Source organism: Anarhichas minor, unplaced genomic scaffold (genome assembly GCF_050575085.1).
Source record: "Anarhichas minor isolate MPS153535 unplaced genomic scaffold, ASM5057508v1 ptg000020l, whole genome shotgun sequence".
Lineage (NCBI taxonomy): Eukaryota > Metazoa > Chordata > Actinopteri > Perciformes > Anarhichadidae > Anarhichas > Anarhichas minor.
Window position 1 is genome coordinate 232,383 of NW_027466466.1, and position 17,227 is coordinate 249,609.

Consider the following 17,227-nt stretch of genomic DNA (forward strand, 5'->3'; position numbering starts at 1 on the left):
GTCTGAGTCCTCTAGCAGCAGTATGTACAATGGTGAAGACCGAATAGCTCGGTTATATCAAAAGCCTCAAAGTGAGATATTTAGCAGAAAAAACTCATAAACCGTGATTAAACTGGTATTACAGTAATCGATGTCTAACTGCACAGTGAGGAGAGGTAGTGTGCTTCTGTCACCGTCACGCCGCCCTTTCTTGTCACTTGTCTTTCCTCTGTGCTTATTTTCATCTGCTAAGCAGCTGAAGAACACTCACTCTCCGGGGGGATCCTGTCCTTGTGCGGACAGCCTGACAAGCTGCGGTGGTGGGGGTAAAGACCGGTCACGTGACCCGTCCCATCACACCCCGGGGTGGGACACTTGATCTCCCTCTTCTCTGGCCTACTGCTCTCTGGATAGAGGAGGAGAGGAGAGGAGAGGAGAAAGTGGGATGAATAAGGAGGACAAAGGCAAGTGTTTAATGCCATCAGACAGTCTGCTTGGCTGAGCATGAAATCTAGACATATTTCAGACAACTGTAGAAAAGCGACACCATCTGTATCTGCTCCTTGTGTCTTACGTATATGCAAGAGGGGTTTTGTGCCTTCGTCTAAATGTGATTTGAGTGTGTGTTTTTTTGTAAACGCTCCCAAGGATGAAATACTATCCAATGAAAGAATTATTGCAGCTTTTTCAAATTTAACCCGAAACAAAGTCGACCTTCTTATCCTGTACGCTTTGATGATTGATCCACAAGGATCTTGTTGGGATCTCTGACAAAACAACACCTGAAAATCCATCCGGGGGAAATCATGCTTCTAAGATTTACACATAATTAAAGATGCCTACTGCTCCCTGCTGCTACTTGTAGTGAGCCAGCCAGAATCAACGGCACTGGAGAGAGGAGAAAGGAGCAAGAGGATGGTGCGATGCTCTATTGGCCTTCAAATTGAATGTTAACGAGACATGCATCTCCCAATTAGCGTTGAGCAGAACAGGAACGTCACCACGGGAGGGAGTTGAGGCCAAGGAGAGGGCAGCACTAGCAATCACACTACTGCTATACTGCGAGGAGCATGACAAGTGGGCACCGTGCCAACTGTGAAATACAAGGCCCGAACACATTCAGCATGTAAACAAACAGTGACTGTGGAACAACCTGCGCTCCTCTCCTCTCTAACACGTGTTGTCATCTCTCTCGCTGTTGTCCCTTCTCACCCTCTCTTCAAGCACTTCCTCTCCGCTCTTCATGGAAGTCTATTCAGCTGGAACCACTTCATCCATATCACTACGGAGAGGGGAGGATCCGTGACTCTGTTTATTTGGTACACTGTGTTTATTAGTGCGCTCTGCTCAAAACATTTAGTTCAGCACACGACACCTTGTGCTGGTTTAGAACATTGTTTTCTGTGCGCTCATCTACGTGTGACCAAATACGTGGCCCCATCGCTTCTGTGGAACGGACAGGTGGTCTTGTGTGTTCAGGCCTATTGATTACAAATGAACTTCAGGACTCCCTGTTTCTTAAAGTTTATAATACACCACTGCTCTCTATTCATATTATCATTGTACAAAGATGAACTTTCCTGAGATAGGTAATCCATCACAGTGAACACTGTCTGTGCTACATGGTCATCACATGCTAATGTAATGATAAGCAGGGAGAGATGTGAGCCCACACTATGCTGGTGCATTAACTCTGACCTTAAAACTTTTCAAAATAATTTAGAGTAACACAAAATGCTTATTCCCTTTCTTGCTGAGAGTTTGATACACCTCTCATGCCTGCATGCTAAACATGAAGCTACGGCCAGAGGACGATTAGCTTAGCTTAGCATAAGGACTAGAGGAGGAGGAAACAGCTAGCCGGCTCACTACAGTTTCTATTTCTGCTAATATATCCCCTTATATCCTAAACACTTGTCCATGGGATATGTCAAGAATTGATATCAGCTGCCGGTTACAGTAGCTATTAAGTTTCCAATGTTGTGTTTTGGAAACACATGACACTGTATAGTTTTTAAACAATTTCTTCAATGCTTTTAACACCACAAACACAATTCCATTCACCTCTATTTTATTAGGGTGGCTGCAAAAGTCTGAGTGGCTGATAACACAAACATTCCTGAGACAAAACCTTACTACACGACAGAATACCAAGTGAACTGGCCCTTTAGGCAAAGAAGTTCACTCTCCAAGGAATAGGCAGTGATTTAGAAAAGTTTAGCTCATTGACAACAAATCATGTTCAAATGCAGGTCATTCAATGATCAACACTGCTTTGAATGACAATACCCCTTAAAGAGAAGTTACGTGCTTTCAATCTTTCTTGTTGTTGTTTTTTTCAGTCAGCAGTTGAGACAAAAAAATAATATGTTCATTAGTGAGCTTTAGACAGTTTACCTTTAGAAAGAGGCAGGGTAGCTGTTTATCCACCTGCTTCTTTATGCTTCCTATTTAGCGCACTCGATAGGGGTATCAATCCTCCTGTCTAATTCTTGGTAAAAAAAAATACGCACATTTCCCAAAATGAAGAGGGGTTTCTGCTTTTATTGCAAGCAAAAAACTACAATTTACTCTTTCTTAGTTTGACCTACTGCTATCAGCAGGTGAGTATCAAGTCTCAGATGTTGAAGCATCCTTGAATTCACCATCAAGAAAAAGAAAGAAAAGAAAGAAACCCTTTTTATTGTCATATACATACACGAAATTTGACTTCTGCATTTGACCCATCCCTGTATATAGGGAGCAGTGGGCTGCCAATGACAAGCGGCGCCAGGGGTTCAGTGTCTTGCTCAGGGACACTACGACACGTGACACGTCCCAGTCGAGGATCGAACCGTTGACCCTGCGGTTACCAGACAACCCTCTTAAGCCATTGAGCCACGGTTGCCCACTAGGTGACGACCCTGCTTGTATAGCACTACCACATAATGCGAACGTAGCTTTTAAAAGAAGACATAAATAAAGAGGACTAAATGTTCCTGCCTCAAGCCCCTCTCATGTGTACATGTTGTAGCTCTGCTCTTAGCTCGGCCCTACCTTTGCTGAAGTAGCTCTTGCGGATGACGTCAAGGTGCTTTGGCCTGTCATCCATGGTGAAGTATCGCTGGTGGTGGATATCTGGGGCGCGGAGCAGCTCCCTGGGCCCGGCCGGCTTCACCTGCTCCGCCTTCAGGGCGATGGCTTGCTCCAGCAGGCCCAGGTTCCCTCGGGTTATATCAAACATCTCCGACTCGTCCGTCACCGTGGAACGCTGCGACAGGCTGTCTTCATCATCGCACTCGTCGTCCCCATCCACGTCGTCAAAGTCTCTCTCCTCTGACCTATCTGATCGCACCTCGATAATGTCAGGAGAGGTGGAGGACACGGCATTGTGGATCTTATAGTTCTCACCTCTGAGGTTGGGGAAGTAGTCCTCCAGTGGACTGACTCTGTGCGAGCTGTAGCTTAAAGGAGGGCTAGCCTTGTAGTTCTGAAGCGGGCTAGGTTTATGAACAAGTGGAGTGGCCCTGTTGGTGTTGTAGTTTTCTTGGGGACTGGCCCTGTGGTCCTCGGCCTTGATGAGTGTTCCCTGAGCTGCTGCGGTGCTGGTGATGTTCCGGATGGCGGTTGGCACATCAGAAATGGGCAGAATGTGGTTCACCTCTTCATCTTTCTCCTCCTCCTCCTCCTCCTCCTCCTCTTCCTCCTCCTCTTCCTCATCTTCTTCTACTGGAGTGCCCCGGCTTTGCTGTGCTGGCGCTGCCATCTCTTCTTCCTCTTCCTCCTCCTCCTCGTCATCTTTGATCTGTTCATGGCGAACATCTTCGGTCAGATATTGGTGGTTCTCTTGGATCACATTGTTGCTCCTGTCTGGGCACTCTCCTTTCTCATCTTCTACCTCCTCCTCCAACTCCTCTTCCTTCACTTCAGCTGTCTCCTTCTGCAGAACAGATGCCTCTTCTGTTGCTTGAACAGATGCCACTTCCTCCTCCTCTTCCCCCTCATTCATGCCCCCTTCCTGTTCGTCCTTAACTTCTTCCCCCCATTTGGCTGCCACAGTGACATCCTCCTCAGTCTCCACGGCAACAGGCTGCTGAATGGCCACGGTGGGGGCATTGTTGTCGGAGAGGCAGCCGAGGTGGAGGAGAGAGTTGGCCACCTCCTCTGCGCTCTGAGAGGGAGACTGGCACTCCTCGGTTGCAGGTGGCGCTGCTCCAAACTCCGGCTCGATGATCACACACTCTTCCTCTGTGGAAGCAGATGAAGAGGTCAGAGCAGTGATACGCAGGAAAAAGTGAGTCACGCAGTGAGCTAAAGCTATTGTCAGCAATGTCTTCACTGGCATCACCTCCCTGCCTGCTAAGTCATTCAGTGAGAAATAAAAACACCTGCTGTGACAGTGTGGAGATGTAAAGCAGCTTGTAGAAGCAGAAAGAGTCCCCTAGTGGTCAATAAGAGGAATGGCAACTCACCTCCTGTAATATTATACCTTATAATAATATATGCAGGTTATTTAAACATGTGATAACCCGCTAAAAAATAGCTCACAGCTGACGTTAACTAGCTCTCCTCCTGATGATTTAAACACAGATTTGTTCTTCACGATGTAGCATTATCAGGGAAAAAACACTTGCTATGTTATTGCACACTTCCTAAATGCTCACTGCATTGCATGTGATGTGGCTCAATAACTTTCATGCCCTGGATGGAGAATCTCAAGCAGAGCCACACAACCACCAACAAAAGGTTTCACAAATGAAAAAGATTATGTTAAATCATAGACAATAAAGGTAGAGATTAAACTCTATCCTAATTGTTAATCAAAGGAAACCTTCATCAAAGAACCTTCATCAAAGAACTGCAAATAATATTTTATCACTGATTAAAGGAGCACTAAAAGGAATTTAGCACTTCTGAGCACCACTCAGCTTGTGAAAACAGTTATGTCTCTGGAGGAGCCTTAAAAAATTAAAAAACATACCCTGATGATGTCATAGTGATGTTATCAAGGATATCTTGGTTAAGGTTTGAGAGTTCATGTTTAAACAGAAGGGCTGCATTACTAACTGGAAGACTGGAGTTTGGAAGAGATGGGCATTTCAGAAGCAGTGAGGATCTAAAGAGGGATGCTGTTGAGTTGCTTTATGGGAAATGTAGGACCCAGCCTCAGGACATCTTAGGCCCCGCTGCTTCGATTTTGGACCATTTACACAATATGCCTCGTGTGAGATAGAAGTGCAATACTTAATCACTAGAGTACCCTTTACTCTCTCGATTATTTTTATGATCAATCCAGTTAATCTCTAAATGTTGAAAAAACACCACTCATTGCCACCAAAGGCCCAAAGGGGTGAGTTTATACGTCTTGTTTTGTTCGATTAACAGTCCAAAGCCCAAAGATTATTAATTTACGGTGCTGTAGAATGGAGAATAAATAGCAAATGTTCAAAGCTGGAACCAGTTTGTCATTTTTTATAGCTGAATAATCTTTCATGGTTTAAATCAGTGGTGGGCCGTCAGGGCCTGCAAGGCCTTCTCTGCTGGCCTAAACAGAATCACAAAGTTACAGCTATTTTATAATTTAATACTTTTTCTTAAATACACTACATGTATTATAATTTATAAAAATATTTTTCCCATTATCTTATTATCTCATTGCACAGCTACTGTCTTCCTCAGTTGCTCTGCTTCCAGTGCAGCTTGTTTTAAGTAGAGCTTTTATCCAATCAGATTTCACCTCTGTGTCTCTAGGTAAGAAGAGAGGCCCGAGGCCTGCAGACTCACAAGTGAATCCCTTTGCACTTTAAGTGAATGGGGACAATATTGTTGATTGTCATAGTCTTCAACCAATTAGATCTTTAGTTTGACATGTTGGGCGTATTCTTTGATGTGTCAGAGCCTGCTAGCTGGCCTACAAGTACGTCAGCATTACCTGCAGCTCAGTTTTCAGGTGCAGCTCTGCGGTGAGGTGCAGCGTGCGCTGTGATTGGTCAGTGGGCGAGCACGTGACTATTGTGAAACGAAACTTAAAGTAGCCATCAGAGTCTTAGTCGGAGTAGTAAGAGTTCAAATTGAAAGATATGGAAGAAATTATGACATTTTTTGCATTTTGCTTGGTGTAGCTTTGTTTTTTTTTAACGCTCAATGGCTGAAGGAGGAGAAACGGATTTGTGAGTTGGGATTTAACCGTGGGATTAAACTCTTTGTCAACAAAGAAAGGAGGATCTTCTTTAAGTGATCAGCATTTGGTAAGTCAACTGCGTTTGTTTTTTTACATCTAATATCTGAATGGCCCTTGAGTGTGTAGCAGAATGCGTGTTCCGCTGCAGGTCTGCTGGATTGATTAGTCATGCTTTGTTGTCATATGAATATATGTGACTGGTTCTTGTGAGTTTGTTGTTGTCATTGGGTTAATTATATAAATTTGGACTATATGCATTGTCTGTTAATTACGAAGCATACCGTCATGCGCATTGTTTGTTAAGCTAGTTTAGCGTAGCCTCCCAGAAGTGCAGTGCCTCAGCTGTCTTTTTTTTTTTTTTTTTTCCGGGTTCAGAGGTCACAGCCCGTTGTCTCCTACGTGAGCGCAGTCCACCGAAAACATTATATTTCCCACAATTTAAGCTTCTGCATTTTCCAAATGCACTAGTATTATTCAAACGTATTGTTCGGTTCGTAAGCCTCGTACCGTACGGTTTAATACGAATATGTGTATTGTTACACCCCTAAACAAATAACCGTAGCTTGCATAATGAGATTATTGGTGGTGTTTCAGCTGCAGGACAGCACTGAAGGCCCAGGTATAAAATGCACGGCCCGCCACTGGTTTATAGACATAGAGGATTGGTTGAAAAGCTGCTGAGTTTAGAGGTAGATTTTCCTCATCGGTGAAGAATAGCAAAGATGACTGTGGTTAATATGAGCTGGTTGGTCTCAAGTAGAAAAACCTCACCTTCATCTGCAGTAAATGTGTTCTCCTTCTGATATACTTCTTCTTCTTCCCTCTCCTCTTCTTCCTCCATTTGTGTCTCCTCCTCCTGTCTATTTGTCTGTCCATCCTGTGTCAGGTCTTTTGTCATCTCCTCTGTCTCCTCCTCTATAGCTGCCCCCCTCTCTTCTTCTTCTTCCTCCTCCTCCTCCTCCTCCACCTCCTTGGTCTCTCCTGCTGTCTCTCCATCCATCTCTCCCTCGCCCTCAGCCTCGCTGCTGGCGTCGCTCTCTGCGCTGAAGCCCTCGTCCAGGGCCATTTTCAGGGGGTGGGACTTCTTCTTGGAGGCGGGCCGCTCTGTGTCCTGCTCTTGCTCCTGGTCGGCTTCTGCTTCCTCTAGACGGCGCTTTCTGGCTATAGGGCAGCCCAGAATGCTAATGGTGGGAGAAAGAAGAGAGAACAGAGACAACAGGATCATGAATACCAAGCAGGGTTGTAATCAGAAGTCCCAAACACCCCAAACATCTAATAAAACTTCATGCACCTCATCGTGTCCATGGGTGACTTTAAGCAGCATGACGGAGGGTGTTTGCGTGTTTTGACATGAAGAAGGATGGAGAGGTGTTTTTGGAGAGTATGAGTCAACAAACGTGGCCTGGGGGGGGGGGGGGGGGGGGGCTCACTCAGAAATCACAAGTGATCGCAGCCAATTGACTGGAACGTTTAATGAACAACTTGTATGGAGAGGCGGGCGGGCGAGGCAGTGGAGGGTGAAATCCAATAAACTCCCTCTTACTCTCACCTGGGAGATGCCGAGGGAGATTGGGGGACGATCTATAAACAAAGTGCATCTGAAATTGCCTGCTGAACGAATACACATGTAAACAGATAGCTAATATCTGCCCCTCAATAAAGAGGAGTCACAAGCCAGTGAGCTGCCCTGAGTCTCGCAAGGACTCTGAGGGCGAGCGACACAGACGAGGAGGGAGGGAGAATTACGCTCCAATAAAACCTGAAGAAATCCCGTCTCACTGCTGTCCACTGAAACCTTTATTTTAGATTTGGAGGCTCTGGGAGTTTCTGTGCAATCTCAAAAACAGATTATTCTCTAATAGTCTAATCTCAAACTCTAAAATATGTGGATTCTATCCTTACGTCTTGTTTATTTTTTGCTAAAGAAACGTGTCTTCAATCACAACATAAACTTCAGGGGTCCAAATAATTACCACAATAAATCAGAAAATAAATATTTCTGCTTTACAATGTCCCTTTTATCTTCTTTTTTTTTTTTTTTGATTTCCTCAAATTTTATAACTAAACACACTAAACATGAAACTGTTTTTATGACTGTGACTCTGCTTTGAATTGGTCTCAGTCTTGACTTGAATTTAGCGGCCTTGCTCTCGATTACATCCTATCTTATCTGAACATCAAGACTGGAACCGGGAACAGCTAGTCTGCAAGTGACTTCCTGGAGTCTTGCCATAACTGTGAGTGATGTAGTGAGGGAGGCCAGAGAAGGCACTGCACCTCAACAAGAAATAGTCCGATACAAAACAAAGAGTTGTATTTGTCTTTGTGTGGTCCTGGTGGGTGGATTCTGTCAGTTTAATGCTGAGCTGCTGGCTGTAGCTTCATAATTAGCACAGACATGAGAGCGGTATCGCTTTTATCATCTAACACTCGGCATGAAAGCAAATAAGCGCATTTCCCATAATGTCGAAGTGTTCCTTTTAAAAAAAATCAAGGCATCACGTTTGTATTTTCAACAAAGCCGATGTTGTGGGGCAGAGAGGACGAGGACAAACAGACAGAGAGGAAGGACGGACAGAGGGTAGGTTTTTAATCTGCCCTACCTTCTGTGTCGTGAGTATCTCCCACTGATATGGCCAGAGCCATTGCATCCAGGGGTGGGGCAGCTGGATGGGATGGATGGAGGTTAGAGATATGTTTAAGACTGGGTGCATTTTAGTCCCTATGCAGAGGCAATGATAACCACAGGCAATAAACAAAGCAAATCAAGAAAACAAAGCAAAGACATGCAAACTGAGCACACACATGCACAGAGATGCCCCCCCGACCATCCAGCAGACACACATATGCATGAATGCAGGTGGCATCAAGCCGTGCAGAACATAATATTGTATGTCGTACATCAAGCCTGGCCTATATCCTGTTACTATGAGCGATAAGGATCAGCCGAGACCTGCTGTAATTTCCCCTGCTCTGCTCTCCTCACCTGTCATTATCATCAGGTGATGACAGAATCTCCTCTGATTCAGGTTGCCATGACCCCTCAGGACAGCTCATTTCAGTTCTCATTAACTTCCCCCCAGCAATTGCCCTTTATTACTCCAATTATCCTTAATATTAATTTCACTTATAAAAAATTGCTGCATTTGCATTTTAAATGAGGCGCTCTCTGGCCTCCCTACTGTTTTTTTTTCTTAATCCAGAAATCAAAAGGCTTATTTTGGAGTGCAGAGCTCAGATCAATGCTCGGAGGTGAAGTGTGACAAAATGAGAGAGAATGAAAAAATAATTTAAATCGAGGCAGAGGAAGGAGGACAATGGCTCTCATGACCGGAGAGGCCCTGCAAGCTGCCGCCCGGGTAGGAGAGGGGAGGAGAAGAACTAGCAAGGTAGAGCAGCAGAAAAACAGAATCATCGCGCGTCACCATCCTTCGATCGGACCGCAAAAAAAGATCTTACGCCCCGCCCCCTTCATTCTCTACTGTATGTGTTCATAGCAGGAAATGGCAAAAAGGCCGTGAGAAATCAATAGCAGCCTGTTGGAGGCACTGACCACGAGAAGTGCTGACGATGAGAAATTAAATAAATATATATATATATACTACATCATCTAAAGAAGCACTGATAGTGAGTCTACAAGTGCCGGGGGGTGCTCTACGGTGCACATAAAATAACTTTATGAAAGGGATTTGCACAAAGATGAAGGTGTTTCCTTACCTCAGCTCTTGTCCTACGAGCTCAATAGGAACTGAGAGGAGAGGGGGAGAGAGAGATGGGGGAGGAGAAGAAAGACACAGGGAGGGAGAACAAAGGTGAACGACTGCTCTGAAAGCTGCGCTGCTAAAAGAAACTCAGATCAATAAATCACAAATGCATACGAATCCCATGAGGCCTCCTCATAGAGGCACACACACGGCTGACTGCATGATCAGGAGAAGAAGAAAAAACACCTACACACTCATGAGCTCACACACACACACACGCATATCTACATGCATACATACATACAAACACATTTTCACAAGAGTGAGCAGGAAACATACAGGGGTGTAGCACCGGCCTGCACAAACATAGGCTGGGTTGTTCCAACAAGGGTTAATGTAATCTAGAATTACTTCTAATCAGAGTTTAGCAAAGATAGGTTTACAATGAGTAAATCCAGAGCCCTGCACCATTAAAAACTAATCTTTGTTTAGTAAATCCAAGTTTAAACCAAAATTGATGGTTGCTGTAAAAATTTAAAATACATAAATAAATAAATGAGCGTGCTGTCAAGACCTAGTAAGTAGTCTATAAAAGAGGGGGCTGCTTTGTTTTCTTTAACAAAACGTCCCATCGCTTGCTAGCTAGCGAGCTAAAAAGTCAGTTAGTTAGTGTAACGTTACTTTGGGGCGATTGTGGCTAAGTGGCCGTTAGCCAGGCAGGGCCGTCTTTCAATCAGAGGGTCGGCGGTTCGAACCCCGGCTCCGGCTCCGCTAGTCGCATGTCGATGTGTCCTTGAGCAAGACACTTAACCCCAAAATTGCTCCCGTAGTTGTGCCTACGGTGTAGAAATGTGATAGACTCTGAATTGTAAGTCGCTTTGGATAAAAGCGTCTGCTAAATGACTGTACTGTAATGTAATGTAAATGTAATACTTATGATGACTCAGCAGAAAAGCTCCAATTAGTCCTCCTTTGAGAAAAACTTGTTGGCTGAATTAACGGAGCAATATGGTCAAAAATAGAAGATAAAAAACAGACAACAGAACAGTGAAATAAAAGATGGCCTGTTGGTTTATGAGTCTGTCCCTTAACTTTCTTCTGGGAATTTGATTATTTTGCTCAATCTATGTGAAAAACTTAAACCTCCGCAAGTCTAAAGTTAATACTGGACCAAGTTTAAATTGGAGTTTAAAGTTTTAGTGCAACAGAATTAAAAAGAGAAGTTTAAATAAAATGTTTCTTTATTTTAAGATAGTTTTAAAGTTAATTGTACCTATACTGTAGAATAACACACACACACACACACACACACACACACACACACACGCACACACACACACACACAGGCCAACACAACAGCATACACACAGAGAAAACCTAGTTCAGCCAAATTACATCGTGCTGTTCAGAAAAAAAAAGCAGACTTCAGCAATAAAACATGATTAATTGTTGCACTTTAGTTATCATAATTGGCAAAGTGAAATTAAAAGGGAAAACTGCCTTCATCAGTAGAAAAAACAGCACTTCTTTCAGGGACAACTTATAGTAATTGCCTTCAAAACATAAATCAAGCGCTGCTCACAAACAACACGCACACATGGCTCTCTGCTGGCTGCAGGCATCGATCGAGAGCTGAGCGATAGAATGAGTTCGGAGAAATATATCCTATTTTTATTTGGAGCAAACGAGAAAACAATATGATCCTGGAGAATTGAGTTTGGGCTCCGATATCACATGCATTAATCACACGTCCGAAAGACTGCTGGTGTCAAGATACAATAAGAGCATAATACACACAAGCTTGATAAGGGTGTGTGCGTGTGTGTGTTTGTGTGCGTGTGTGTGCAGCGGCTCAGTTTCTCCGTCTTTCATCATGCAGTTGGAGAGACTGGACGCCTTCCTGAACTGTTTCTCTAAACACACAAACACACACTGGTACACATACAACTGCATGGAGAAAGGCACATGTACCAATATGTACATGTACATAAATACATATTCAAACACAAACATAAACATGCATACATGTTTATGTTTGCATAAATATCTGTATTTGGACTACACAAGAGATGGTTAGAAATCATCTAGACTGCCTCATTTTCTGTGATAAATTGCTTTCTAAAACCATTATTTTCTCCTTATGTGTATATGTGTGAGTGTAGCTGCTCGTAAAAGGAGCATAATGCTCAAACAATGTACCTAAATGAATCAGATAAAGCAGGATTTGTAGTCTAATCAGAGTAAAATCTGTAAAACACTTGGAGGGAAAATTTTCCACCTTTTATGTCCAATAAGTGTTAATGGGAAATAAAGTAAATTAACGCAATAAATTCCTGCGTTCTTCTGCTGAAAAATCTGTTGTTCTTCCTGCATCCAGAGCCGTCGTTTAAAGTGACAGTCATATAGTTGGAGATAGGAAGAACTTCAGGTTGTTTCAACAAGCCTCTATCTATCTGTTGGTAGCAGGAGTCACGTTAGAGATACGGCTCAAAAACAGAACTTCTCTTCTCTTGTAATGCAATAGAAATATGAGTACAAAAGACGTTCTGGACGAGGACACATTTTACAGTGTTTTAGCCGACTCAGATATTGAGCCAGATCTACTGGAGCAAGAGGATCGAGGAGAACTCCGCTTTCTCGGCCAGTATAGCACCTCCTGATAAATGTGTAGGTTCAGTTGACTACTGCTCATCTGTGAGTGGGACGTTTGTTTTGCCATTCTGAGATATCTCGTTCAGGAGAACCAGAAAACATAATGCCTCCAGCCGCACTGTTGGCGGTGCGAAGGCATGAAAATGGGAGGAGGTCCAGATGAAAATCAAGTTGAGAGATTAAAAAAATCTGCAACGCTCTCTTGGCCATTCTGCATGCACTTTCAGGACGTCCCCAACTTGACAGGCTTCAATATAAGAGCTGCGGTAAGAATAACACGTGTGCAGCACGTGTCTATTGAAACGTCATGTTTTTAGTATGGAGCCGAGTGTAAATCTGGAGTCATGCTGCTTTGGCTGCCAGCGCTTCCCGTTCACTCAGGAATCTGATGATTACAAGCAAAGATCTGGAGTTTTTCTTCCCCAATGACTTTCTGTGATGTGTTGTGACTGACAAGAAGCGGTGTGTGACGTTTGGTGGCAAAAAGTGGCCATGCCTGTGAAAGCATCTGTTCTGTTGGACCTAAGCTGTTTATATTCACACTGAGAGACATTTCACAGCATACGCACACACATCAATATACACCTCAACACACAGCATTGTTGCTCAGGTACATATACTGATGTTAGGAGTAAAGTGTGTGTGTGTGTGTGTGTGTGTGTGTGTGTGTGTGTGTGTGTGTGTGTGTGTGTGTGTGTGTGTGTGTGTGTGTGAGAGAGCAGTTGCAAGGAAACACCTTTAGCAGACATGGCCAGACATGTAGGAGAGATGACAAACACTCACCTCTGATTCCTTTGGACCGAGTGCGAGTTCGCTTGGCGTCACCCTCTACACTCATCTGGGGAGGAGGGAAGAGGAGAAATAGGAAGCCAGAGAGGAGGAGACAAGTGCGTAAAGGAGGAAACAGAGAAAAGGAGGGAGGAGAGGAAAGAGAGTGTGAGTGGTTATTTCTCAGTATACTCCAGCACACAGCCACAGGTAATTGTCCTTCCTCTGCTTTAAAAGACCTGCTATAATAACCCTCACTCAGATGCTCCCATTGAAACACACCAAGGGTAACGCTGACACAAAGAGAAGATCATATCTTTAATTCTCGCAAAACATCACTCCTCACCCGTCGTTAAAATAAAAAACCCACATACATTCTGAGTCTTTCGTCCTGCTCACTTCATCAGAAGAGAGACAGAAATAAAGAGTATGGAAAGGAAACAAACCCTGTTGTTCGAGCTACTTTTCAGATCCCCCCCCCCCCCCCCCCCCCCCCCAATGACTCTCCCTGTAATTTCCTACACCTGAATGGTACACATGATTGTACACTGTAGCAGTCCCTCTGCTCACAAGGGCCACGGCCCCGACCATCCTGACTATGCTGAATATAATAATAAAGCAAAAACATACGGGCTGCTAAAACGCCACTGTAATAACCCTTTTAACAACAGGAGTTTGTGTGTGTGTGTGTGTGTGTGTGTGTGTGTGTGTCTGTGTGCTACCCACTGCTTACTCCTAGCTCGGCTTTTAAGCCACAAAGGAGCAGGTGTTAACCCTGCTGCCGGGAACACACACACACACACACACACACATTTTGACCCTGGGCCACACCTCCTCTGCACCACCTCTCCTCGCTCAGCGCTGCTCTCAGTGCACTCTGAAGCTATCAGATGCTTTTTAAGACACAATGGAGCAGTTAGCTTTGATTACTGGACTATTAATCGCAGGTCTCCCCTCTTTCTCTCTTTCTGCCTCACACTGCCCCCTCAACTCTAACTCCCCTTCCACCCCAGTTGCCTCTACACCTCCCCTCTCCTTGCCCAACCTCCCCTCTCCTTGCCCAGGCACTTAGCGGCTTTGTTGCTTCTCTATAGTCAAGTTGGCACCGCCACAGTGGGATTGAAACACAGGGGCCCTGTTCCTCTCCTTCTTCTTTTTCCTCTGCCTCTCTCTATTTGGCAATGCCCCTTCCTGCTAATAGACTACTTATGAAAAGAAGGAGGGAAAGAGGGATGAGAGGAAGATGAAGCACGCTGTTGTTGTTGTTGTTAAGGCCCCCGAGGAGGGTGCGCTTCATTCATTAGTGTCTAGTGTTTGGCCGGAGGTACAGGTGCAGGCACAGGCCCCTTCCTCTCTCTCTCTCTCTCTCTCTCTCTCTCTCTCTCTCTCTCTCTCTCTCTCTCTCTCTCTCTCAACTCTTTGGATCGGGCACTGTTTGTAGGAGTCGAGCAACAAGCGGCAGCGTTGTGCCCTGCCTGAAGGGAGCAGTTGACTCCTTCGGAGCTCCTCCCATATGTGCTATGTGGGAAGAGGAGCAGATGAGTGTGCAGTGAAGAGTTGTGTGTGTGTGTGTTTACACATGTGAGTTCAAAGTTCGTCTCCCTACACTCCGCTGTCTGCACTTGTTTGTGTTCATGTCCGGAAGAAGCAGCGGTGCTGTGATTTAGCACAATTCTGAGGTGCTTGCACTTATACATGTTTCCATTAAACTTGAACTATATCCTATACTATCAGTTTACCTTTATATTGATTAGCTTCACCTCCATTAAAATGCTGCTCATAAAAACAGCATCCACTTTTACATGACTCAGATGTATTTTTTGTGTTTGTGCATTTAACTAGTATTGCTCATTGTGTCTCCATATATACATATTGAGTCAGCTGTAAACGTCTGAACACCACGTGTTGAGAATGCATGAAAACAAATAAACCAGCCGAAGAAGATGGCGGTGCTGATGAAGGGCTCGTCTAATAGGTCTGTGGGGAAACATCTGAGAAAAGAAGGTTGGGACCATATGTTCCTGTGTACTTTTACTTAAAGCTACTACAAGGAACTTTCATTTTGTGTTGATTTTGGTGGTCCCTGTGGACAAAAGTAGTAGTATTTCCGAGCATTTGATTTTGCATACTTTTGAAAATCCAACAGTTGAAAAAAAAAATCATATGACAAAGAAAATCAAATAGACTATGAACTAATAATCTGTCAATCAATTGATTAATCAATTGATTATTTAAACTCTAATTGATACTTTTACTTTTATAAAACATCTGCTTACTTCTTCCTCTAGTAAGGAGTGTGGATGAGCATTGCAGAGGATTTGAATCACTACGACTGAACACTGACCTGTGAGTGGGTTTGAGAGAAGAATTGAAGGCTAAACATTGATGAATCAAATGGTTACATTGGTGGATTTGTATGTTGGTGAACCACTTTCAGTTCTGACTCTAAGTGTGTGAGAGAGAAGTGTGTGTGTCGATGAGATAACCCCCCCCCCTTCATGAAAAGACGATATACCATTCTGTTCCTCCTGTACTTTTTCATCCCCCTTCCTTTCCTTCCTCCTTAAATTTATAGTCATCAGATGAATCAGAACCTGCATGGACTGAAAAGGAGGGCCCCTATCGCTTTCATGTTTGCGTAACCATAGCTACACACATTTAAATAGGTAAGCACATCTGAGTTTCTCCTCTTTTTTCTGTCCCTTTTCTCAATTCCAGCTCATTAAATTTGTATGAACACAAAGTCACAGCGAGTGAATCAAGATGCAGCCAGGCAGGCATTGACCTGATCTTGATCTCTTTCAAAGGGCCTTTCTTAAAGTATGTTCCAAGTCCTTTACCTTGTTGTCTTTTAATTAGACAACTGCTTGAACGGTGCATGTCGGTGGGCCTACACAGCACACAGAACAGAGAGAGACAGAGAGGGAAAAGATGAGAAGGAGGTCCGCATGTGTGTGTGTGTGTGTTGGGGTTTAACTAGTGTGAAATGTGGTGTGGAGCAGCAGCAGTAGAAGAAGAAGAAGGGGGAGGAGGAAGACGTGGCTCATCCCTACAGGCTGTGTTGTACATTATCAATTATGTACTTCTTTGTGTGCAGCGGTCGGTGCAGGAGGGCCCCAGCTCTGCTCTGCATTCTGACAGCTCTATGTAAATGACTGGCTGGGGGCAATGACTTCAGAGAGAAGGTCACCCTTCGTCCCACAGTGCACATAAATGACTCCTTTATTCATTTTTAGGTTTACAAGAGTGAGGACAAGGAAAGGAGGAGGTTAAGGTGGGGCGGAGACACAGAGCGAGAAGCGTTCACAACTGACGACGAAGACTGACATCTCCAAAAATGACCTGCGGACAGCAGCTGCCAATTAGAGTTCAGTCGACAGGCGGACCACGCTGAGCAGCCTCCATGTTAGATGGCCGCGCGGCGAGCCCTTCCACAGTTTCACTTTAATAATTCACACAAAGCATAGCGGAGCGGTGAGGAGGGAGGAGGGGAGATGCTGTGCTTCTCACTCCATATGCAAAAAGACTGAGCATGTGTGACTGCATAATGGGTCAGATGTGAGTATGCGTGCTGTCAGAGGTTTGCCATTTACAGAGTGAGTCATCCTGATGTGATTTCAGCATTCAAGACGAAACATCTTCTCATCTTTAAGTCCGTTTCATTCACCTCAGCTTGCCACAAGTCTAAAAAAGATAATAAGGAGGTTGTGTGACGGCCAGGTATCATAAGTGTCGGGCCAAACAGACGGGGGCCGCTTCACATGATGCGGCGTTTGAAACCAACGCCTCTCTCTCCTCGGCTCCCTCAGCAGCAGAAATCAAACCAAATCAATAAAAGTCATCTCTTCAGATGAACCCGAGCCATCACGGGGAAGCAGAACTACTTTTACTGGGCCCAGGGGGAAACAACCCCCAACCCCCGCTCCTCTCTCTTCCAATCTCCCCTCAATCCCTCCATCTCTTT

At 44.4% G+C, this 17,227-nt stretch overlaps 1 protein-coding gene across 1 annotated transcript in view; it reads right to left on the minus strand.

Moving 5' to 3' along the window:
- LOC142954394 (myelin transcription factor 1-like) overlaps positions 1-17,227 on the minus strand; it is a 134,165-nt gene that overhangs the window by 16,906 nt on the left and 100,032 nt on the right. Inside the window, exons 5-10 of the mRNA XM_076095362.1 lie at positions 13,279-13,333; positions 9,857-9,887; positions 8,743-8,805; positions 6,911-7,320; positions 3,016-4,206; positions 251-385 (exon numbers count right to left, since the gene is read on the minus strand). Of these exons, the coding sequence (XP_075951477.1) occupies positions 251-385; positions 3,016-4,206; positions 6,911-7,320; positions 8,743-8,805; positions 9,857-9,887; positions 13,279-13,333 (1,885 nt within the window). The remainder of the gene's footprint in view (positions 1-250; positions 386-3,015; positions 4,207-6,910; positions 7,321-8,742; positions 8,806-9,856; positions 9,888-13,278; positions 13,334-17,227) is intronic.